Source organism: Balaenoptera physalus, assembly GCF_965194825.1.
Source record: "Balaenoptera physalus genome assembly, chromosome: 16".
Classification (NCBI taxonomy): Eukaryota; Metazoa; Chordata; class Mammalia; order Artiodactyla; family Balaenopteridae; genus Balaenoptera; species Balaenoptera physalus.
In genome coordinates, this window is record NC_138898.1 from 69,311,144 (window position 1) to 69,336,982 (window position 25,839).

At 43.0% G+C, this 25,839-nt stretch overlaps 1 protein-coding gene across 2 annotated transcripts in view; it reads left to right on the forward strand.

The window, feature by feature from the left end:
• TMC5 (transmembrane channel like 5) overlaps positions 1–25,839 on the forward strand; it is an 82,846-nt gene that overhangs the window by 25,934 nt on the left and 31,073 nt on the right. For both annotated transcript variants that reach the window (XM_082430961.1, XM_082430960.1), the window contains 4 exons: positions 13,394–14,240; positions 16,223–16,395; positions 19,490–19,579; positions 24,355–24,454. In XM_082430961.1, the coding sequence (XP_082287087.1) occupies positions 13,456–14,240; positions 16,223–16,395; positions 19,490–19,579; positions 24,355–24,454 (1,148 nt within the window). In that variant the 5' untranslated portion in view covers positions 13,394–13,455. The remainder of the gene's footprint in view (positions 1–13,393; positions 14,241–16,222; positions 16,396–19,489; positions 19,580–24,354; positions 24,455–25,839) is intronic.

The following is a 25,839-nucleotide window of genomic DNA, read 5'->3' on the forward strand; positions in this document are numbered from 1 at the left end:
GCTCTAAGGTTTATCATTTTTCCCTGCTCTGGGCAGGATTCTGAGCACATTGACAGTGGGGAAGGGAAAGAGGAGGGATCTCCAGGAAGTGGGGTCCTTCCTTGGGTATCAGAGTCACCCACTCCTCCCAGCAGGTCTCAGCAGGTACAGGAGCTGTGATGTGCGCTTCGTGTTGGGTCCCTTTCTCCCAGAAAGGGGTCCTTGTTCTTCTGGGATGGGCTGGGGTGGTCCAGCCGGGCAGGAAGGCACAGAGCCACCAAGGCACAAGCAACCCTCACCTCTCCTCTCACCTCTCTGCCTGCTCCTTGCTGATCTGTTCCCTGGCTGATCCACAGTGATTCTCCAACTTTGGTGCACAGAAGAATCACCTGAGAAACCCGATAAAAAGGCAGATTCCCAGGTCCCACCCCAGACGCACTGAATCAAAACTTCTGGGGTTGGGACCTGAGTTAGGGTGGTTTTCCTGGGACTGGCAAGTTCCCAGGACATGGAACTTCCAGTGCTAAAGCTGAGAACATTCTGGGCAAACTGGGACAAGTCGGTCACCTGACAATCCACGGGTCCCCCATCTCCCTTAAGCTCCTGGGTAACTCTCCTGGACACCCAGCTTGATGCTCCCCGATACACACAGATCAGCGATGCTTTAAACGTTGGAGTTCCTTTACGCTCTATGCTTCACTCTCTTTTCCTTCCCTAGACTTGCACTGATAGCCCTATAGCCACTTATGGTGATTTACATTAAAGTTAATGAAAACCAAATAAAATTAAAAATTTAGTTCTTCAGTTGCACTAGCCACATTTTAAGTGCTCAATAGATACATGTGGCTAGTGGTGGCTATATTTGACAGTATAGTATAGAACAATTCCATCATCATAAAAAGTTCTACCTCATTTTAATGTGCTTCGCACATACTGCGTTTCTTACGAATTGAAGGTTTATGGCAACCCTGTGTCGAGCAAGTCTATTGGTGCCATTTTTCCAATAGCATTTGCTCACTTTGTGTCTCTGTGTCATATTTTGGTAATTCTTGCAATATTTAAAACTTCTTCATTGTTATTTTGTTATGGTGATCTGTGATCAGTGATCTTTGATGTTACTATTGCAAAAAGATTGAGACTTGCTGGAGGCTCAGATAATGGTTAGCATTTTTAGCAATAAAGTATTTTTAAATTAAGGTATGTACATTTTTTTTTTTTAGACATAGTACTATTGCACACTTAATAGACTACAGTATTGTAAACATAACTTTTATATGCACTGGGAAACCAAAAAATTCACATGACTTACTTTATTGTGATATTCACTTGACTTACTTTATTGTGATATTCACTTGGTTGCAGTGGTCTGGAACCAAACTCACAGTATCGCCAATGTCTGCCTGTATTGGACGGCATTGCCCTAGATGATCTCCTCAAGGTCAGGGTTTCTCAACCTGGAAACTCCTGACATTTTGCATCAGATAATTCTCTGTTGTGAGGGGCTATCCTGTACACTGTAGGATTTTTTTTTTTTATTGGAGTATAATTGCTTTACAAAGTTGTGTTAGTTTCTGCTGTACAGTGAAGTGAATCAGCTATATGTATACATATATCCCCTCCCTACTGGACCTCCCTCCCCCCCATCCCACCCCTCTAGGTCGTCACAGAGCACCGAGCTGAGCTCCCTGTGCTATACAGCAGGTTCCCACTAGCTATCTATTTTACACTTGGTAGTGTATTTATGTCAAACCTATTCTCCCAGTTCATCCCACCCTCCTCTCCCCCTACTGTGTCCACACGTCCGTCCTCTACATCTGCCTTTCTATTCCTGTCCTGCAAATAGGTTCATCTGTACCATTTTTCTAGATCCCACATATATGCGTTAATATACGATAGTTGTTTTTCTCTTTCTGACTTACTTCACTCTGTATGAGAGTCTCTAGGTCCATACAAGTCTCTACAAATGACCCGATTTCATTCCTTTTTATGGCTGAGTAGTATTCCATTGTATGTATGTACCACATCTTCTTTATCCATTTGTCTGTCAGTGGACAGTTAGGTTGTTTTCATGTCCTGGCTATTGTAAATAGTACTGCAATGAACATTGAGGTACATGTGTCTTTTTGAATTATGGTTTTCTCAGGGTATACGCCCAGTAGTGGGATTGCTGGGTCATATGGTAGTTCTATTTCTAGTTTTTTAAGGAACCTCCATACTGTTCTCCACAGTGGCTGTATCAATTTACATTCCCACCAACAGTGCAAGAGGGTTCCCTTTTCTCTGCACCCTCTCCAGCATTTATTGTCTGTAGATTTTTTGATGGTGGCCATCCTGACTGGTGTGAGGTGATACCTCATTGCAGTTTTGATTCGCATTTCTCTAATAATTAGTGATGTTGAGCAGCTTTTCATGTGCCTCTGGGCCATGTGTATGCACTACAGGATGTTTACCAGCATCTCTGGCCTGTACCTAATAGATGCCAATATTGCACCCCTTGCCCCAAGTTTGACAACCGAAAATGCCTCCAGACTTCGTGAAATGTGCTATGGGAGGGCAAAATTGCTGTGACTGACGATTCCTGCCCTAGACTCTGGCTTCCACCAATCTCTTTCTAAAGTAGAATAAAAAGCACTCAAACCCTACACTTCAAACAGAACATTGTCACCTGAATGCAGATGCTATCTGGCAATTCAGTTGCATCAGCCAGCTTCACATCTAAGGCCTGTGGGTGTCATCTATTTTGGGGGCAATCTTATATACAAGAAAGTCTTGATATAAAGTGTCATTCGTGTGAGGAGGGGTTAGGGTTATGGTAAACGTGAAACTGTTGGGAAGGGTTTAGTCCAGAGAATTCCCACCAAGAAAGGAGAGAAGTAAAAGAGGAGGTATCAGCTAGTGTAATGAGATTCGAAGGGCTTCAAAACATCCATATAGGGACTTCCCTGGTGGCGCAGTGGTTGAGAATCTGCCTGCCAATGTAGGGGACACGGGTTCGAGCCCTGGTCCGGGAAGATTCCACATGCCGCGGAACAACTAAGCCCGTGCGCCACAACTACAGAGCCTGCACTCTAGAGCCCATGTGCCACAATTACTGAAGCCCGCGCACCTAGAGTCTGTGCTCTGCAACAAGAGAAGCCACTGCAGTGAGAAGCCCACGCACCGCAACAAAGAGTAGCCCCCGCTCACTGCAACTAGAGAAAGCCCGCGCGCAGCAACAAAGCCCCAATGCAGCCAAAAATAAACAAATAAATAAATAAATTTATGAAAAGAAAATATATAAAATCATCCCACTCTTTTTCTTGAAATTTCCTCATGGAGATTAATTGGTGACATTTGCCAAATCTATCAACCCAAGTTTCCCAAGTCTTATTTTAAAAATATATTAGAACTTATCTTCATTTGGTGTTATAAGAGGCATCGGCTACCTCATTGCTAAATGCAGCCCATTAGACCGTTCTTTGGATAGATTTTTGCCGTGTCAAGGTGATGCCCTTCGTAAGGTTAAAATTCAAGTTTATTTTCTAGTCTTTGACACTTTCTCATGTGCTTAACAAGCTAAAAATCTTATATTCTTTTTGGCATTCATAAAATATAACGATCGTTCCTCGGGAATTAAGTGTCTTGAAAATTTAGTAAATTCCTTGTTGAAGGGAAAACATGAAAAAAGACAAAATGTACCCGTTTTGTTGTATTTATATTTCCTCTTCTATTCATAGCAAACCAGACCTTATTTTCTGAGGGATCCAATGTGTGGCATTGAATGTGCCTGAGTCAAAGGCAGAAACGGTCTCTGAGAAGCCTCATGGGACGCATGCTAACAGATATTTAGTTCTGGGAAGATGTTGTTAAATGGGTGATTGAAGGTTTTGCCCTCACATGCTTTAAAGAGACTGATTTCCTTGTCTTTATTTCCTTGTCCTGAGCTTTCCCCAGAAAAAGGATTCTAAAACATTTGTTTACAGCGGTTTCGATGATGACAGCCAAAGTAATCGTTAAGCTAACGTGACCAGCCCAGAAAGAACAACAAGGCAATTGTGAGCAAAGAAAATCTACGTCTCTGCTGAAACGTGGATGTGTGTGAGTGCATGGCCTGATGCCTGGGCAACGGCTCCCAGACGTGTGGTGGCCTTCGTTCTTTGTGTGGGAATTGCCTTTCCAAGATCAGGTGCCTGAAAGGAATCAAAGCTTCTAGCACTGCAATTATGAGGGCTTGGCTCAAATGAGATGCCTGGGAATGAGCGCTGTCTTCTTTCTAAATTCCTTTTCCTTCCCTTTTAGGAATTCTTAGAATTACAACTGGTATTTCGTGCGTGTGTTGGGGGGACGGAGAGAGTATGTAATTACATTATTGTATAATGTCCACTGTTTCCCCAAATTTAGTCATTTGCATTCCACCTTCATAATTGTTGCCCCTTTTCTTACTGTGAATACTATTATTTATCTGTTCTTTTTAACCTAATAGATTTATTTTAAAAGGAAACATTATTGTAAATGGAAAACTTCTATCACTTCCTTATAGATATAGGTGACTATATATTTATAGACATATATACATACAAGGAAAACCAAACCATGTTATTAAATTCTAACTAGATTATGAAAGAAGCCAGTCTCAAAGGGCTACATTCTGTGTGATTCCATTTATATGACATTTGGAAAAAGGCAAAACTAAAGGGATGGAGAACAGATCCTTGTTGGACTAAGGATGGGAGGAGGGGGTGATTACAGGGAGTGGCACAAGGGAGTTTTGGGGGTGATGGAACTGTCTGTATCCTGATTGCGGTGGTGGTTTTGCAAGTGTTCAAATTCATAGAACTATGTACCCCAAATATTTTACTGTATGTTAATTTCAAAATGAAATTGTGAAATTCTGGTCATAAGTTGTGGCCTCGTGAAGGTTCTGAGCTTGGAGCGTTGCTCTCTCCTGGTTGAAAAAGAGACTGTGGCCAATTCAGAGAGGTGTTGAAGAACTATTAGCGCTAATTGAGATGAGATGGTTGTTAACTTGAATCACTGAACAGGAAATAAAAAGGAAGGAACTATCGCTGGGAGATTTCTTGTTATTTTCCACGAGGGAATTTATCTTTTCAAGAATTCCTGCGCTGGGACTTCCTTGGCGGTCCAGTGGTTAAGACTCCTCGCTTCCACTGCAGGGGGTGCTGGTTCCATCCCTGATGGGGAACTAAGATCCCACGTGCTGTGCAACACAGGCACCGCCCCTCCCCCCCCAAAAAAATGCCTGCGCAGATCTGAAACCGTCAATTTCTAAATGAGATGTGTTTGTGCCCAAAATGATGGAGCTAGGCATAAGAAGTGCTGCTCCGAGTGAAAGCTCCCCAACTCCCCACTCCCCCCCCAGGGTGGCCCAGCGGATCACAGTTAGATTTGTTTCCCCTCCCACTGGCTGAGGGTAGCTGCCACCAAGATGGGCTCCAGGCAACGCGTGAGATGAACAAGAACTTTGTGAGACAACATTCATTCATTCATTCAACAAATATTGAGTATCTCCTCTGTGCCAGGCATGGTACTAGACACTGGGGATATAGTGAGCAAAACAGAACAACTCCTGCCCTCACAGAACTTTCAGTCTAGTGGAAGACACATTTTGAACAATAAGTGCATAAAATTAATATATAATTACAAATTGGCAAGTCCTGTGGGAAAAGGGGCAGGATGCTATGAGAGAGACTCAAGGAGAACTATAAGGATGGGGTGAAATAAAGGGGGCCTCTCTGTGAAAGTGGCATTTAAGCTGACACCTTAAGAATGAGGAGTTAGCCAGGCCAAGAGTGGAGGGAAAAGCATTCTAGGCAGAGGGAACAGCATGTACAAAGGTCATGACCCAGGATAGGCCAGCATGTTTAGTACAGGGCTAGGCAAACTTCGCTCCGCAGTTCAGATGCAACTCCTCCAACTGAGAATGGTTTTTATAGTTTTAAATTATAGAAAAAAATCAAAAGAAGAATAATAGTTCATGGCACATGAAACAATTCAGATTTTGGTGTCCATAAATTGGAACAACAATTTTGTGTTGTCTTGGGCTACTTTTGTGCCACAGTGGCAGAGTTGAGTAGTTGCTACAGAGACCATATGGCCTGCAAAGCTTAAAAAATTTACCATCTGGTTCTTCACAGAAGAAGGGTCAACCGGATTCAGAGAATGATGGACAAGGGGAGAGGCAAGCAGGGGCCAGTTCATGGAATACTTTTCAGACAGTTGGGGTGGAGGTGGGGGAATTATTGAGTCTTTTTTTTAAACTGTGCCCTGTGGTCTAGTTTTTCTGGAGCCCCTGGGAGGTGCATTCCTCTGGATAAACGAGGGAATCATCTTCGATTTCTTTTACCCCGCTAGGTTTTGCTTCTCCTTTGCTCCTTGGCACCCTGGTAGAGGAGGTAGGTTGAAAGTATCACATTTGTCATTGCTCTTTGTCAAGTGCAGGTATGATTGGAAGTGCATTTAGGGCTGTCGGTTTTTCAATTTCCTTTTATTGCTTTGATGAATATTATGTTGAACGTTTAATGATTTTATTGTGCTAGTTTTGAGGCTTTAAGTAAGTGCAACAGTTCAAAAATTCAATACACTTTTATTGTAGCTAATTTTGATTTGTTTTACAGCTTCTGTAGCTTACTTGGGGATTAGGAAGAAGAACATTCACACAGTCAGCTTATTCCAGCTTTTACTCTTCCCCTTGTCCCCAGACACAGTGCTTTAGTGTTTTACTCTTTTTAAAACCTGGTTTTCATTTTGAAATGACTGTGATTTGGAAAAATTCTGTCTCCTTTCTTTGTTTGTTTTTGTATTTACAATTCTTTTAAAAAATTGTGGTAAAATACATGACATTAAATTTACCATCTTAACCATTTTTAAGTGTACAGTTCAGTAGTGTAAGTACATTCACGTTGTTATACAACCAGTCCTAGAACTTTTTCATCTTGCAAAACTGAAACTCTATACGCATTAAGCAACAACTAACAAATCCCTGTTTCCGTCTCCCCTTGGCCCTTGGCAACCACCATTCTGCTTTCTGTTTGGCTACTCTAGATGCCTCATATAACTGGAATCAATCATACAACATTTGTCTTTTTGTGACTCGCCTATTTCACTTGGCATAATATTCTATTTTCTTTTTTTTCAAAGCATTCAGTAGCTTTGTTTTCTTTTTTTAATTATTTATTTATTTTTTAATTTTTTTATGGCTGTGTTGGGTCTTCGTCTCTGTGCGAGGGCTTTCTCCAGTTGCGGCAAGTGGGGCCCACTCTTCATCGCGGTGTGCGGGCCTCTCACTATCGCGGCCTCTCTTGTTGCGGAGCACAGGCTCAGTAATTGTGGCTTACGGGCCCAGTTGCTCCGCGGCATGTGGGATCTTCCCAGACCAGGGCTCGAACCCGTGTCCCCTGCATTGGCAGGCAGATTCTCAACCACTGTGCCACCAGGGAAGTCCTATCCATTCATCTATTGATGGACACGGGTTGCTCCCACTTTTGGCTCTTGTGCATAATGCTGCTATGAATATGGGTGTACATATATCTCTTTGAGACCCTGCTTTAATTCTTTTGGGGATATACTCAGAAGTGGGACTGCTGAATCACATGGTAGTTCTATTTTTAATTTTTTGAGGAGCTGCCATACTGTTTTCCATGGCAGGTGCTCCATTTTACATTCCTACCAACAATGTACAGGGTTGCAGTTTCTCTACATCTTTACCAACACATGCTATTTTCTGCTTTTTTCGGAGAGTGGCCATCCTAATGGATATGAGGTGATATCTCATTGTGGTTTTGTATGATTAATGATGTTGAGCATCTTTTCATCTATTTGTTGGGTATCTGTATATCTCCTGGAGAAATGACTATGCAAGTCCTTTGCCTATTTTTAAATCTGGTTATTTGTATTTGTGTGTGTGTGTTGTTGAGTTGTAGTTCTTCATATATTCTGGATATTAATTCCTAAACAGATATATGATTTGCAATTATTTTCTTCCATTCCACAGGTTGTCTCGTCACTCTTCCGATTCTCCTTTGATGCACAGAAGTTTTAAATTTTGATGTAGTCCAATTTGTCTATTTTTACTTTGGTTGCCTGTACTTTTGGTGTCAAATCAAGAAATCATTGCAAATCCAAGGTCATGAATCTTTCCCCCTGTTTTCTTCCAAGAGTTTTATAGTTTTAGGTCTTAGCTTTGGGTCTTTTTGATCCATTTTGAGTGACTTTTTGTATATGGTATAAGGTAGGAGTCCAACTTCACTCTCTGGCATGTAGATATCCAGTTTTCCCAACAGCATTTGTTGAAAAGGCTGTCCTTTCCTTGTAGAATGGTTTTGGCTTCCTTGTTGAAAATCATTCGACCCTATATGCAAGGGTTAATTTCTGGACTCTCTACTCTGTTCCATTGGTCTGTTTGTCTGTCTTTATACCAATTCTTGCCTCCTTTTATCCAGCTTGTTTATTGTTTTTCTTTCTGCAAAGAAGGCTTCTTTTTACATGAATCAGAATTGTGTTGTTTTTATTTTCTATCTTAAGTAGGGGAAAACCCTCTGCCCTTATTTCCCTTTCTGCTTGAGCAATCTTCATTGATTGTTCAAGATATGTCAGTGGTTAAATAAGTAAATTAAAAAGTGAGGGAGTCAGTCTAGGTGGGAGACGGTCAAGCGTAGTCGTTAAGAAACTTATATGCAAATTCCTGTCCTTGCTTACTGTCCGTGAGAACTCAGAGAAGTTACTGACTCCTGAGCCTCAACTTGCTTATCTGTAAAATGGGAGCATGAAGAGTCCCCACGCCAAAACGAGTGGAGATTGAGCAAGTGTATGCACGTCTTGCTCACGCTGCCTGATTCCGAGTAGGCAAGTGTTATTGCGTCTCAGAAGTACATCCATTTCACTTCCTAACTTAGATTTCACTTTCATCCAAGATGTCCACTTCTTTCTCTTTAATGAAAAGGTCTCACCTCTTTTCTCTTTCTTTTTCTTTTTTTTTTTTTTTTCCTGTAAATTTTTCTTTATATCGTGGACTTGGAGAGTTGGAAAACCCCTTTTAGATCTCCCGTGTTAATCTCAGTTTAACTCAGCCATTCTCAAATGCAGGGGTGGGGTGGGGGGAGGGCTGATTTTGTTCTCAGTGGACTTCGGCGATGCAGGCCGAAGGTACCACACGCTGGATGGCTTAACAGAAATTTATTGTCTCACAGTCCTGCAGGCTGGAAGTCTGAAATCAAGGCGTCGGCAGGGTAATGGTCCCTCTGATGCCTGTAGGGGAAGGGTCCTCACTTGCCTCTTCCACCTTCTGGTGATCCTTGGCCTGTGGCAGGATAACTCCGATCTTCTCATGGCATCTTCCCAATGTCTCTTCACATACTCCTCGCGTGTGCATGTCTGCCTCCAAAGTTCTGCTGCTAATAAGGACAACAGTCACATTGCACTAGGGCTGCCTTAATGACCTCATTCTAACTTGATTACCTGTTTAAAGATCCTATATCCTAATGAGGTCATATTCTGAGATACCAGAGGTTAAGGACTTCAATGTTTCTTTTACCAGGGACATAATTCAACCCCTAACAGTGGTCAAAGTATAAACAATATGAAATGGAAAGTCACCCACCAAGTTCATGATAGTGCTGGTTTCCAGACAGAGAAGGGGCGGGGCGGAGGTGGGAAACTGGGCTGGGGGGAGGCTTGAGAGCTTCTGCTCTACCAGTCATGTATTATTTCCTTGAGAAAATAAACACAAATCTCGAATTAATATGAAAAAGATTAGTATTTGGTAATGTTTGTTCTTTTATTCTCCATACTTTACTGTCATCCATTTTTAAAAAGTCATTAAAAAGTCATTCAGTTTCATATATATATATATATATACACATACATATATATACACATATGTATGTATATATACACATATATTTTCAGATTCTTTTCCACTATGGTTTATTACAAGATATTAATATAGTTCCCTGTGCTACACAGTAGGACCTTGTCGTTTATCTATCTTATATATAGTAGTTTGTCTCTGCTAATACCAAACTCCTAATTTATCCCTCCCCCCACCTTTCCCCTTTGGTAACCATAAGTTTGTTTATATGTCTGTGAGTCTGTTTCTCTTTTGCAAGTAAGTTCATTTGTATCATTTTTTTTAGATTCCATATATAAGTGACATCATATTTGTCTTTCTCCTTCTGACTTACTTCACTTAGTATGATCATCTCTAAGTCCATCCATGTTGCTGCAAATGCAATGCCTGACTTTTATTGTCCACCAACCCTTATCTCTTGTGGAAGCTGCCAAGTTTACGTTATACATAAATTGAAATAGTGGTAAATAATAGTTTCTGTTCAGTGAAGGCTTCCTTGGTGACAGCTATTAATGTGCCTCATATTTTTCACTCCTTACAACTCTATGAGGCATTGTTAGTGTTGGATGGATGAGGAAACAGACTCAGAGAGGTTAAGTGGTTTGCCTGAGCCCACACAGCCAGCAGATGGAAACTAAACCCAGTTATACCCAATGCCAAGGGCTGGATTCCTAACCATTTCATTTTACAGCTTCACATAGACAGACGATTCAATTCAGATAATGTGTCGTGTTCTCACCTAGTTTTTGCTTTCATCCACTCAGATTTTCTGTGATATACATGTGAGAAAGCTGGCAATGTTTGTCTGCCAGAACCATTCATTTTTTTTCAACTGGTATAACAGAAAGAAATAGAATGGAAAATAGAAGGTTTCCTGTTATGGCTTCTGGTTTAGGTCTTTTTCATTTTCTTTTTCTTTTTAAAGGTAAGAAGTTATATATTTATAGAGAGGTGCATAGTTCTTAAGTGTACTTGATGAATTTTCACATACACCTGCACACACACACATGCCACCATGTAACCACCACCCCGATCAGGATGAGAACATTTCCAGAACCCCAGAGGCTCGCTCCCGTTGTTTCCCATCTCCTCCCTTCCCCAAGGTAATCGCTGTTCTGACTTCTAGCACCATTAATTAGCTTGCCTGTTCTTGAACTTTGTATAAATGTTATACAATCTGTACTCTTTTGTATCTGACTTTCAGTCATCACTGCCTCTGTGAGATGCATTCATGTCATTGCATGTCACAGAAGTTCAGTCTTTGTTACTGCTGTGTAGTATTTCATTGTATGAGTATGCCACAATTTACTTACTTACTCTTCTGTTGGGTTGTTTCCAATTTCTGGCACTTATATAAGAAAAGCAGCTATGAGCACTCTCATTGCCTTTTGGTGGACATACTTATTTCTTTTAGGCTGGTATTGTACCAGGTTTCATTTTCTTGCATTTAGTAGGCATCATTTAGCTTGTTAGATGTAATAGCTAAGGTTTTAGTAGGCTATGGAAATCCTAGACCATAAATATATATATATTTCTGGTCTTACAATATAAGTAAATGAACAGGTTCATTTTCCATGTTATGAAAAATAAGTTGCAATAAAGCCCAGCATTTAGTCTTTATAGCACTCAGTTTGTGCAGATGTTTCTTTTTGTAAAACTCAGCATATTAGGTGAAATTCTCTTTCATTTGCGTATGACAGAAAACCAACTCAAACCAACTTAAGTCAAAAAGGGAATGTAATGACTCAAGTATCCAGTGGCTGGCTGCCTTCAGGCATGGCTGGATTCAGGTGCTTAAACAGTGTCATAACATTTGATCCTTCTTTCTGTTTATCTCTTGGTTCTGTTCTGTTCCCTGTTGGTACCACTCTCAGGCAGGCCTTCTCGCCTGGTGACCTCTGGCAGCTTCAGGCTTATAACTTCCTAACTCCAAGTCCGGTCAAAAGAGAGAACTTCTCTCTTTCAACATTTCTGACAAAACTCCCAGAATTGAGTCTCACTGGCTCCGACCCAATCACTGTGGCCAAGAAGCAAATAATTCTGATTGGGTCACACGTCTACACCTGGCGGACATGGATTGAGAGGAAAATGTTGCCACAAAAGAGAGAAGTGGTTGTTGGGCAGGGGCAAGATAATGAAAAACTGACTTCTGCTATACTGAGAAATATGGAATTGAGTTGGCAAATAAACATTCTAAGGCTATAGGTCACGGCAGAAGGTTAATTCTTTAGCTCCGATTACTCAACAAAAAGTCTAACCCTTTTTGTTCACATAGAGATAAACCTGTAGACATTGGCTGAACTTGAAAAATGGTCTACTTCCTTCTTTCGAAAGCATTGCCATTTATCTAATCATGCTGGCTCAAACTGTGGAGGTATTTTTGTCTTTTCTTTTCCTTAGCTCTCACCCTTCCTGTATCAGGTCAGTCCACTAATCCTATTAATTCTTTCTTTAAATTTTCTCCCCTACTTATTTTCTTTGCTGTTCTGACTGACACTACACTGGAAGTTCCAGGCTTATATTCTATCTCCAAAGCAACTTAGTGAAATAAGAGCACATCTTTCCCAGTTAGTCCGTCAAGGTCCTGGAAGACTGACTTGGGTTATGTGCCCATTCCTGAACCAAACACTGTGGCCAGGGGTATGGTGGACACTGATTGGCCAGAACTTGTCATGTGACCATCCTTGGAGTCAGGAATGCAATCAGCCTTGACCATGAGCAGATGCCCAGAGGAAAATCAGGGCATTGATGCCAAAAGAAGGCGAAACGGGTAAAAGGCAAGTAAGAACAACAGATAGTTCACTTAGAAATTAAAACCCCATCACTTCTGATTTGAAAGTATGCTGTGTCTATAGATTACAGCTCATAGAACTCATAAAACCATATTTTCAAACTGGAAGGGATGGTAGTGCTTGTCTCCTTACCCAAGCCCTCTAGTTACCATTAATCATTCTTCCTTTATGCGGTCATAGTAATTTATGCTTTGAACCCAAGAGCAAGTGCAATCAAAGTGCTCAATAAGTCCTTGTTTCTTCCAATCTTTTGGTTCATTGCTCCCCTCCCCAGCAGAAGGTATTGGTCAGGATATAAGTTTGGCCAAAAGTATCAGATCCAAAAAACTGTGGTTTACACAAGGTAATGGTTTCTTTCTTTCTTTACATAAAAGCCCAAGCTGATATTGGGCACTGATCTGTGAAATCATCAACAACCCAGGCTGTTTTGCTGCTCTCCCTAGGGGGGGTGCTGCCTGTGTGTGCATGGCCAAGAAGCGCCCCATCCTTTCCACAGTCCAGTTCACGGGATGTGAGAAGACTGAGAAAGGGAGGAATACCCCTTCCCTCTAACAGCACAACCTGGAAGTTGTGTATATCACTTCTGCTCACATCTCGTTGACCACTCACATGGCTGTACCTAGATGCACAGGAGGCTGGGAAACATAGTCTTTATTTTGGGCAGCTGTGTCCCCAACTGTGAGAGAAAAAAGAACAGGTACTGGAAAATAACCATCAATCTTTGCAGGGAAGAAAGGGGAAAAAAAAATCTGACCTTTCCTTCCTTTTTGTTTTTCAGATAAAGAAAGAGATCCCTGAATAACTGCAGAGGCAGGAACATTTGAATACTCCAGGGTAAACATGTCTGGCTACAGGAATAATGCTTATGAGGAGGATCCAGAGTACCCTGACTATTATGGGTCTCAGAACCATACTCGGGGGTATTTGAAAACTCAGGAATACCCAGATTCGCCAGGTCCTCTGAACAACTCAGATGACCCCAGCACCAGGAGCAACCCATACTCTGCAGACTCCAGAACAAGTCCAGACTATCCTGGGGCTCTAGCAGAACCAGATTATCCTGGATCTTGGAGTAATCCAGGCTACCCTGGCACCAGGAGCAAGCCATACTCTGCAGGGTCCAGACGTCCAGACAATCCCAAATCTTTGGCAGAGCCAGATTATATTGGATCTTGGAGCAATCCGTATCACCCAGGCTCATCCAGAGAGCCAGACTACTCTGCATCTCAACGAAATCCTGATTTTGCAGGTTCCAAAGGCAGTGGAAGCTATGCAGGCTCCAGAACAAATCCAGATTATCTTGACTCCTTGGGAGAACCAGACTACGTTGGAGCTCAGGGAAACTCTAACTATTCTGGCCCCAGAGCCAATTCCAACCATCCAGACTCCAGAAGGAATCCAGAATATGCTGGTTCCAGAATCAATCCGTACATAGACACTCTGGGAGAACCTGATTATCCAGATGCTGAGAATCAATCTAACTCTCCAAACTTTTTTGGGGAACCAGACTATCCTGGCGCTGAGGACTATGGGAACTCTACAAAGTTCTGGGGGGAGCCCGATTACCCAGGTGCTGAGAATGGTCATGATTATGGCTCTTCAGAGAACCCGGAAATGACCAGAGAGTAAGTGCCGGAATCTCCCTCCACTGGGGATGGAGGATGAAGGCTAGATCATTAAGTCAATTGAACTTGGTTGGCGATGTTTGGGATAAGGACATGTATGATTATTTCCATGACATGAATTTATGGTGAAACTTTCATGCCTACCTGTATACCGCACCTCGTCCTTGGACTCTCAGCCTGAGGCTTCAAGCCCTTACCTGAACATAATCTTTCATCACTTCTTGCTCAGATAACATCCTTCCCAGTCTCCTATTTCTTCCTGTCTAATCCCTGCAAGACATTTAGATCCCCACTGTTTTGACACTGCTACTTCACCAGTGAGGTTAGGGTTAAGATGATAGTTATGAACCCAAACATTTTAACCAGAATTATATCAACAGGAAGGCATTTTAATCAAGAAAGTCTTTTGAAGATCTAACTCCATGAAATCCATTCAACTCCTCAATTTTTTTATACAAGATGATTGAGCCACTCCTGATTTTTTTCCACTTCCATCTTTATTTTACTGAAATTATTGTCAGAATTGATCACTTTTCATGTTTAGAGTAGATTTGGCTCATTGATCTTCTGCACTGTTGTTTTCATCAAGTTTTATTGATTAGTTTTCGCCGTGGTTGGTATTCCTCTAAGGAGGTTTTTTTTTTTTTTAAAGTCCAATTTTTCCTGGTTCAGATTTGATAGATCTAAATTTTGTCAAAAAGATTTTAATCTTCCATCAATTTTGGTCATTGACAAATTTTACTAGGTACAGTTTGGGTCGTTGAGTGTTAGTCTTGGGTGACAGTTTTGCCAAAGTTTGTTTTTCCTGGGTTAAGTTTCTTAATGTTCATGTTGCCAACAAGATGTGATTCTTTATTTATTTTTCAGGTTATTCTTAACCTATAACAAATTTACCATATGAAATTTCAACCAATACAAGTTTTATTTTGTATGTACTATTTCTACTCGTAACATTTATGAATTCAACAAAGACTAATGGCTTTTATTTACCTCTAGGAACAAGGATATGGGATTTGGGTGCACAGTGAGGTCAAATGCCTACAGGAATAATGCTAAATACAACCTAAATAGGTGGCTTAATAAGACCAGGTCAAAATGTCCTCCTTGGTCTTATCCCCCACTGCCTGGCTCTTCATTAAAAATATACCTTTGACCTTGCCACTCCCTTGTTTCTCATCTTCCATTGTTCTTCATAACCTTTGGGAGAAAGACTACACTTCACTTGTGAGACCATTTAAGCATGAGGATGCGCTGAGCTAATGTAAGATGCCAGCCAAAGCCCAGCCTGACCGACCTCCTCCCACCTCTGCTATCCTCTCCCTACCTGAACCCTGTACTCTAGGTCAGTGGTTCTTGACCTTGGCTGATGCTTAGAATTATCTGATTACCTGGGGAGACTTAAAAATCATACAAATGCCTGGGCCCAACTTTCAGAGATTCTGTTTAGTTGTCTGGGGTGAGGCCTGGGAATAGGTATATACACAAAATTGAGAATCATTGCTCCAGGTTAATTGATTTTCATAGCGTTCCTTTTATATATTCAACACTTTCTGGTCTCACATGTTTATTTGTGCTGTTCTTCATCCTTGGAATGCCCTCCTCCTAACTATGTATTAATTTATCCTTCCAATCCCAGCTCAGATGTCTCTTTTCCATGTAGATTTCCCTTCAGACTCCCAGGCCAAATTCTCTTCTCTTTCCTCTGAACTCCTTGGGCCTGTCTTCTTATATTCATCAGTTGCTACTTGTATTATAATTGCTTATGGCTGTGGTTAATAAGCTCGGCCAGACTGTCTTGAGAGTTCCTTGAGGGTAGACAACCCATGTCTTTAACTTCGTATTCTCACCCCATTGCCCATGCCTAACATATGGTTGGCATTCAGTCAGCGTTTGTGGGATGAATGAATTGATGGATGGATGGATGGATGACTATCTTTACTACGCTATTGGATGACTATTGATCCATCATTTTGGGATTTCAGAATGCTCAGCAGAGCATCTTCTATCCAGCCCTCATTTCACCGTGAGGGTGAAGACCCCTTGGGCATCCTTGGGAGAAAGGATGGAGATTATCCTGAAAGCATTGAAATGAAATCCAGGGAGATGGCAAATCCGTACAGCCCCTCTGTGCCAGGTGCTCCTGGAAGTGGCTATGGTAAGCATTTGTTAAGAAGAGAATCATATCCTGGGAAGAAAGTAAAATTCAGTGGGCTTGGGACCAATCATTAAAGATCAGCAAGAGAAGAATTGGTTTATCCCTCCTCCTTCAAACACCCACCTTACAAGGGTTGAACATTCAGGGTCTAGAGAAGACAAGCAGTGTCATCAATTATCAAAGCAGGTTGGGCAGGGGTTGTGCCTGTGTGAGGTGACTGAAGGTCAGGTTCAGCCCATCGCCGTGATGTGGGAAGATGGGCTTAGTGTGGCCAGATCCTCCGATTTTTCTAAAGAAGCCAGAAATCTGGGTTTTTACATGCTCCAAAATAATTTTTTGAATAAATAAATAAAATCCCTGAGCTGGGCAAACAAAACCGCTGGGGGACTAGATTCAGTTTGTGTGGCTGCCAGTGTCCAGCTTTAGTTCAGCACATCCTGAAGGTGTTCAGATGGTCAGCACTTGTGTCTTTGGAACCTACTGGGGGCACAGGGAGTTAGAAGTAGCTCTGTCCTCACGGTTCGTAAAGCCTAAGTGAGTAGGTGACACCAGCACATCAAGACTAAAGAAAATTAGCAAACAGACTGACAATGCGTGAAAAATCACGTCCTTCTCAGAATCTGCCGTGTGTGAAGGTTTAGCTCTAGGAGGTAAAGGAGATTCTACCAGTTCTCATCTTCCGGAAGGAAAAAGGGACTTGTTGTCTGATAGAAGAAGCCAACTCATGGCACAAGTCAATGTTATAGGAATTCAGAGCCCGTGAGAGCTGGAAAAAGGAGTGTTCAGTCATGAACAGAGTGAGGGACCCAAGTGTTGGTTGGTGCAGAGGGAGGACTGCTCAGCCCTGAGGGGGTGGGTGGGGAAGGGATTGAAGAAGGCAGGGAGGAGGGGGTGGGATGCATTGCCACGCACTAAGGAAAAACGCGGACTCTTACACATTTGCATAGAGGACATTCACTTGGGCTATTCCGAACCTTTAGGCCAGGCATTCTCAGTGGGGCATATCAATCCCAAGGGGCGAAAATTTACTGAAAGGCCAGAAAAAAACCTTCCTCTTTTTATGTATAAAGCAGATATGCATACAGTATATGTATATAGTTATATGTATATCTGTGGTATTAAAATATCATGGGGGAGGGCAATAAGGAAGAAATGTCTAAAAAGACTACTTAGGTGGCCAGTAATGAAAAAAAAAGATTCAGAAACACTGCCCCACCCCAACGCAAGCAGAGCTAATAACGCCCAGCAGGTTTTGAGTGTTTCCCATGCCCTGGAGACCCTGCCAAGCACTTTACTTTTACAGTCTTCTTTCATCTGCGGCCACCTTTCAGACAGACACTACAGCTCTCCACGTTACAGAGGGGAAAACTGAGGCTCAGAGAGAAACGTGCCCAAGGTCACCCAGCTACTAAATCAAAAGAGCCAGTATCAGAATCTAGTCTCTCTGACCCTGCATTACTTCTGGGTAGGATCAGGGCAAATGCGGATTCCTGACCAACAAGCTCCATAGAACTGGAATTAGAAAGCTATTTTAAAAAGTGGTCACATAAAGTGTGGCTTCCTTCTCTGGGCTCCTTTTAGGACCAAGGTCGTTGTGCCGGCATTCATTTGTCCAGTGCTATGCCATCCTGTTAGGCTATGCACTCCTTAAGGAGAACCCATTTCACCCATGTATCCTCCAAGGCTCTATGTGATTTTCCTAGTGCCTAGCATACAGCTGGTGCTTGAGCAATGCTAACTGAATTAATAGCAACAACTGTAAGGGATGTATCAGTTGGCTATTGCCACAGGAATGCTTCATAACAAACAACTCCAAAACCCAATGTTGTACAATAAACATCATTTATTTCTCACCCACACATCTGTGGGTTTGCTTGGAGTTTGACTGAACCAGGCTGGGTTTGGCTGTGCCTGATTTGAGGTCACAGATTCTATTTAGGTCTAGTGTCCTTCTTGACCCAGTGAGCTAACCTGGGCGATTTTCTTCCCATGGCATAAGCTGGAAGCAGAAACATACAATGTCTCTGAGTCCTTGACTTGGAACTAGCAAACTGTCACTTCTACCATGTTCCACTGGTTAAAGCAAATCACATGAGCAAGCCCAACTTCAGTGGAGGTTTCCAAGGTGGAGGAAGTGTAATATTTGCTGAAAAACAATTAATTTACCACGATAGTTAATATATATTAAGAATTTGCTATGTTCCAGGATTATTTTAAGCACTTTACACGTACTAACTGATTCAATGTCCCCAACAATCCTATGCAAAGGTCTTATTATTATCCCTGATTTACAGACTCTGAAGCTCAGAGACGTTAAGTAACCTGCCTGAGAGCATGAAGCTAGTAAGCAGCAAAGCCAGGAACTGATCCTTGGCAAGAAGTTCCAGAACCTCCTGCAGTATAATTTTGTACATCTCCATCAAAATGTGCTCCATTTTCTCTGTAGAGGAGTTTAGCCTTCATTGTTTACCATGAGTTGAATAAAAATATATTGAAATGTGACACTGTCATGTAGATGCTGAAAGGGGACTCTGTCCTTAAGAAAATCATGCCAATTTCAAATTTATTCAGGTGTCATCATAAAATGCTAGAACTAGAAGGAAGCTTTGTCATCACCTAGACAAGCTTTTTTTTTTTTTACTCAATTTTTAGAAGACTTATTTTTTTACAGAAGTTTTAGTTCACTGTAAAATTGAGGGAAAGGTAACAGAGATTTCCCACATGTCCTTTGCCCCACATGTGCATGGCCTCCCCCGTTATGAGTCCCCCACCAGAGTGGGACATTTGTTACAATTGAACCTACATTAACACATCCTTATCACCCAAAGTCCATAGTTTCCATTAGGGTTCACCTTGGGTTGTACCTTCTATGTGTTTGGACAAATATATAATGACATGGAGCTACCATTATGGTATCACACAGAGTATTTTCACTGTCCTAAAACCCTCTGAGATCCATCTATTCATCCCTCCCCCTCCAGACAAGTATTTTTCGAACTCTGATTTGTGACCCATTAACAAGTCTTACTGACCACTGTGTGCTCAGTAACATCTAGTGTGGTGGGATTAATTGTCTCTTGTCTCTTCATTCCAGTGAACCCTGCTTATGTGGGTGACAATGGCCTCAGCCAAGCTTATGGAGACCCACCCTTGTCTGGACATGATTGGCACACGTCACCCCAAGGTAAGGCTTAAATGGACGGTGACCCAAAATATCAGCCGTAAAGAAGGAATGTGTTCAAGGCAATGCAGACAGTGCCATTTCCTCTTGGCCTCTGGTGTGGTAACTGATAGAGTACTTCCTTAATTTATCATAATGGGGTTTTCTTTTAAACATGCAATTTTTTTCTCTTTTGGATATCAGGGTGTCTTCACTAGGACTCTTCTGGTTGCAAGTGACAGAAACCCAACTCACCCAGGCCCAAGCCTTGTGTGGTGGGAAGGATATGGGGAAACAAAGAATTGAAGGTAGAATTACCTTCCAGCACCTAGGACAGTGCCTGGCGCATAGTAGGTGCTCAGAGATATTTGTTGTATGAGTCACAGGAACCAGGGCCTCTGAGTCTGAAGCCAGGGGCTCAGGGCCACCTGGATTCTTTTTCTCCATCTATTTCTCATCTTTGCTTGATGCAGCTTCTCTTTAAGCTTCACCTCATTCATCTCAACCAGTCAGGCTTTCCCTGCAGGCCAGGGAGCATGACAGCAGCAGACCTAGACACACACACAAAGCTCAGCAATGTCATGGAAAGTCTTCCTTTCTTTCTAGGCCTGTCAGTCAGTGCTGAGACTCTCTCCAGCCCCATTTGGGACACATGCCTACACATGAACCAATCATTTTTACGTAGGAAAGAAGGCTGGGTCACATGTCCATCCCGTGGCTAATACATGTGTTGGTGAGATGGCAGTGCCTTGAGCCAAATTTTTCTGAATAATCATAGAATTATTATGACAGTGGAGGGTAGGAGTAATCAGATTGGAGAAGGCTTTGAAATCAGTTAGGAAGCTCTACAAGGATCACTGTGTGCTGTGATGATGGTCTGATCAGAGGCAGAGGCTGAGAAACAAAAAAGCATTAGAGGAGAGAGGCCAGGGAATACTGGAAGTTAAAGGCAAACCTGTGAAAAACGAGGAATAAACCGAAGACGCCCTCTAAGTAACAACGCAAGTTGCGGGGCCCCATGACTTCAAACCATCCCTCACCTTCTGACCCCCTAGCGTGGGTGATAGCCTGTAGCCTCATTCTTTAAGAGCCTCATCAAGGAGGCCTGTATCTTTCAAGGGGTAGGTGTCGCTACTTGGGAGAGAAAACCATGGGGATATAAACGGTCATGCTCTCCATTTGGTTCCCACGAGAGCAGGGAATGGCTTTAACTACTGGGGAAAAGAAATGTCTTTAAACCTCCTAAGATGCTCTCTCTGGCCAGCATGAAGATTAGGGCCTCTGGGTGGAAGAGAAGTCCCCAGAAGGCAGAGAGAAGTAAAGAAATAGAGGACCCAGAGATGAACCTGGCTTTCTTCACCATTTTGCTTTGCACCAGTTCTGATTCTCAAATCATTTATAATTAATTGGTGGACAGTCTCCTGATAGAGTGTCACTCTGATGGATCATGCCCACGTTTGGAAGTACCTGGCACATAGTAGGTACTCATAAATAGTCATTCATTTATGAATGAATGAATGAATGAGTGATACATCAGCATCTTGTTACAGGAGAGGACCAGGGTGAGGTGATTAAAAGGCCCTGCTTTGGGACCAGACAGACCTGGGTTTGATCCCTAGCTCTGCTACTTGCTGGTTTTGTGACCTTAGGCAAATTACCTTTTGGGGCCTCAGTTTTCTTATAAAATGGGGTTTATTATAGTACTTATTTCGTAGGGTGATTGTGGAAATTAAATAATATACTCTATTTAAAGTAGTTGGCCTGCAGTAACGGCAGGTATTGTTACTGGTAATTATCGTTGGTGTGGGGAGAAGAGGTAGAGATCTAGTCCAATCCTGCCATTTAATGAGAGTGTGATGAGGAGGGGGGTCAGTTCATTCCTCTGCACCTCAGTTTCTCCAACTATTAAATAAACAGCTTGGCCAAGGTGATTTCCAGATCAGGTCTATTGGGTAGGAATTGCATCCAGGTGCCCAGCACTGAAACAGGACAGTGGTTTAGCAATAAAGGGATTTATTTTCCTCTTGTAACAAGAAGTACGAAAGGAGACAGTCCAAAGTTTATATGGCACCTCTGCCCATGATGATCTCAAGGCCTAAGGCTCCTTCTAAAACTTCTTTTTCCACCATCCTTAGAGGGTGAACATTTAACCTCTTGTTTTCAAAATGGCAGCCTCTGGTCAGGAAGAAGGCAAAATGGTGAAGCGATAAAGGTGAAATCAGGCAAAGTGTCACATTTTAAAGAGCATTCCTGGAGGCCACAATCTTATTGGCTAAAACGGGGTCACAGGTCCACCTTTGGCTGCAAAGGAGACACCCTTTGCCACAAAGGAAGCTGGGAGAGTTTTAACTGAGCACAGTGTCTGCACAGGAAAGGAAGCTTCTGCTGGTATGAGAAAAAGAGAGAATGGGTATTGGGAAGCAGACAGACAGCAAGGTGGGCCACCCAAGACAGTCAGGAGATAGTCATTGTTTCACTATAAACCCATCTGGATTTACATAGGCACATAAAACTATAAATATAAAACATGAGTTTTAGACCAGAGACACCAAATTAAAAAGAAAATCTTGCCCTTTCATTATGAGTCATTTAGAAGAATCTCTGCCTTCTGTTTCTAGAATCCCATTGTCTTCAATAAAGAATTCTGTTTCCGGTCTCTTACCTAGCTACTGCGACAGAAGTCTCTGCAGAAAAACCACACCTCTTCACGAGGAGACCCCTCCGGTGTAGATGTGGGGGACTGTGCTATGATCTGTGTGGGGCTAGCTTTGTCCATCTCATCCTGGCATTAAAAACTGTGAATGGGGCGGCTCTCTGTGGCTGTCATTCCTTTTCCTGGAGGTTCCCAACAATGCCAGTGTGACTGCTGTATGAGGTCTTGGGAAGCCCACCCTGGTGGAGAGTAAGGCTTGGAGGAAGCCAGAGATGCTCTCTGGTGACCAAGTGAATGAAGTCATCGTTGAGGTTGAGAATGTCCCATCTGGGGTCCAAAGCCATCCATCTTCAAGTCAGATTGTTCCAGAAAAGACACTGGCGAACTCAAGCTTTAGTTTGGTCTCCTCCATTTCTGCCATTGATGTGACAGACTCTCAGATTTTCAGCAATTGGAATGACAAAAAGGGCAAGCAGTTATCACGGTTTTCAACACCTGTGAATGAATCGTTTTCTCAGACCCTTCATAGCTCAGAAAGCATGGGCTTAGACACCCTTCGTACTTCACATGAGAACATCCAAGGTAGTGAGACCCTGGGGCAGAGGAGTTAGAACGGGAACAGCACCTTCCAAGTTGCCCACAGGGTTTTGGTTTTAAGACTTCGATCAGGGTGGAGGTTTGGTAGATGACCTGAGGATGCTCAGGGCCGCGGAAGGGGTCACTCTGAGAACGTCTGATACCAAAGAAGGAGTTTACCTTGATCAAGCTCATTTCATGTGCCCAGTGTTCTGCCTTTTTGTCATCCATCGAGCTTAGTTTTATTTACTTGCCACACTCCACACCCATGAGACAGGCATGCCTGCCATTTCCATTTGCTTGATGAAGATACTGAGGCTCAGGGAAATTAAATGATGTGGCAGATCTGGGATCAAATGCAGGTCTGCCTGATTCCCAGGCCTGACACCTTAACCACCGTCCTGTCCTGCTTTGGTCCTATCCCTCTCCACTCTGGATTTGGCAACAAGGGATGCCTCTTTTGTCAAGTCCGCCGTGAAACCAGGTTTCTTTCCTCTTCCCTCCTTCGCCTTTCTTCCTTTCTGTCTACTCCCACTTCCCTCTCAGGAGACACTCAAACTCCTCATCTTCAGCCGAGTGATTTGGTGGCCCTCTTCTGGGAACTCTCTCTCCACCTCAGCTATGTCACTGAAACGAGGAGTTCCGTGCAGCTCCCTAACAGGCCCAGGAGCCAGCCCGCTCCCGGTCACCGCCCCGGCGGGCCCCCAGCTGCCCCTCCGCTGTTACTGGAGGGGGGAGCAGCAGTGCCAGGCGTCACATGCGGACACAACACCACACAGAGAGAGAAGGGACTGCCTTTTCCTTGTTTTTTGAGTCTTGCTTTTTTGAGAGGGAAGAAACCTTTTCCAAGAAACTCCTCAGCAGACCATCCCTCACAGAACATTGGCCAACGTGTCACATGCCTGGGCCTGAACAGGTCACCTGCAAGGGGGCTGGGACCATCAAGATAGGCTTGGATTCACTGGGATCTGTCCCCTGTGCCTGGAGATGGGTCCCACCCTGCAGAAGCCCAGGGCCGTGGGAGAGACGGCCATAGATTTCTGAACCAGATTGGGATTCTGTCAAAAAGGAGAGCTGACTGCGGGATAGATGACCAACAGTATCTGCCACGCTGACCCAAAGTGGGAATTTGAGTTCTTGGGAGAGGAGGGGGGAGTCCTCATCTTCCAGGGGATGGAGGAGCACAAGACAACAGTCAAGAAAAGTCAAGAAGATGCTTGGGCCTGGAGTGCAGGGGGCAAGAGAAAGCCATGCGGGAAATTACAGAGGGAGGAGAGCCAGGCTGACCGAACATTCTAGGTCTCATCAGCTTTGGTGACTGTTCCTGGTCGTGGGAAAAAGGAAAGCACTGAATTAGAATTGCGTGCAAACTATCATTTTCTTTGGCTTCAAGATTTCACACGTGTACGTGCCGTCTTCTTGTTTTTATTTGTGACCTTTGGGATCACTGAGTACATATATTCTTCTTTCTTTGTGCTCTTATAAAAACATGCTCTATCTTCAGCACCATATTTTCAAATGCTATTATTCTGTTAAAGGAGAAAAAAATAAACCCATATTTTTTCTGCAGGACAAAAGTTAATCGCGTCTCTGATCCCCATGACATCCAGAGACAGAATTAAAGCCATCAGGAATCAGCCAAGGACCATGGAAGAGAAAAGGAACCTTAGGTATGGACCAAAAGCTTTTCTTCTTGCTCAGATTTCATGGAAACCTCAGTCTTCTACTTTTGTCCCATGTTGGAAAGATAAGAAATAAATAAATGCAAGAGAAGAGACAATCTTCCTACCGAAGAATTCCACACAATCTGTGTTGGTTGCCTGGAGTGTGGGCTGTGCTTAGTGACCTGCCTCCTGAGAGCAGAGCATGGAAAGAGGGAAGTAGCTTCCCAGGGGTGAAGTCAGGCTAATACTACCAGGTGGTCAAGGTTAACATTCCCAGGGAAAGTCATGTGATCAGGAGTTCCCCTCTATGGTACTCTCTCCTAAAACCAGCAACCCTAGTCTAACCAGACAAAATAATCAGACAAACCCCAATCGAGGGACATTCTTCAAAATACCTGAGGAGTATTCCTCAAAACTGTCAAGGTCATCAAAAAGAAGGAAAAGTCTGAGAAACGGTCACAGGCTAAAGTGTTCTAAAGAGACATGACAATTAATGCAATGTGGTTTCCTGCATGGGTTCTGGAGTAGAAAATGGGCACCTGTGGAAAAACTAGTAAAATTGGAATAGTCTGGAGTTTAGGTAAAAGTTAGACACCAGTGTTGGTTTCTTAGTTGTGACAGACCTACCATGGATATGTAAGATGTTAAAGGGGGGAAATGGTGAGTAGTAGATGGGAATTTTCTGTTCTCTTTTTGTAACTTCTCTGTAAATCTCAAACTACTGTTTAAAAAAAAAAAGGTGGGGGGGGTGAGGGCAGGGAGTTCCCTGGTGGTCCAGTGGTTAGGACTCGGGCGCTTTCACTGCTTCGACCCAGGTTCAGTCCCTGGCCAGGGAGCTAAGATCCTGCAAGCCACAAGGCTCTGGGGCAGGGGAGCACAAAACCCAAACAAACAAAACCTCAGAAGCTTTCTAAGCCCAGGAATTCAAAAACAAGAGCGAGGGCTGTTTAAACCTTCAGCCCTTCTTACATTTACCATTCCTCAGCCTTTTTCTTTTTCTTTTTGCAATTTGTAGCAGTTGGCAGAAACTAGTAGAGTGGATGCAATTGCTAATAAATAATTCAATGACGCAATTGTTCTGAGGTTCCGAGTCTGGCAGGGGAGATAGATTGGTCAACGAGTAACTTATAAATGACAGAAAGAAAATCAGGCCAAATCAAGGTGGAAGGAGATTGCAGGGGGAGGATTAGAAGGAGAGATATAGTTCCCTTGGGCAAAGCAGGGGGCATCTGTGAGCTGAGCCTTGGAAGATGGTGATGTGGTAGTGGACCTTTGGGGTGGACAAAAGAGAGCCAGGAAGGGGCCAGAGCAAAGGAGATGCCATGAGTTCATGGAGAAGTAAAGAGAAAACTGCGGCTGGATCTTTTTGAAAACACTCTTCCGTTTCAAAC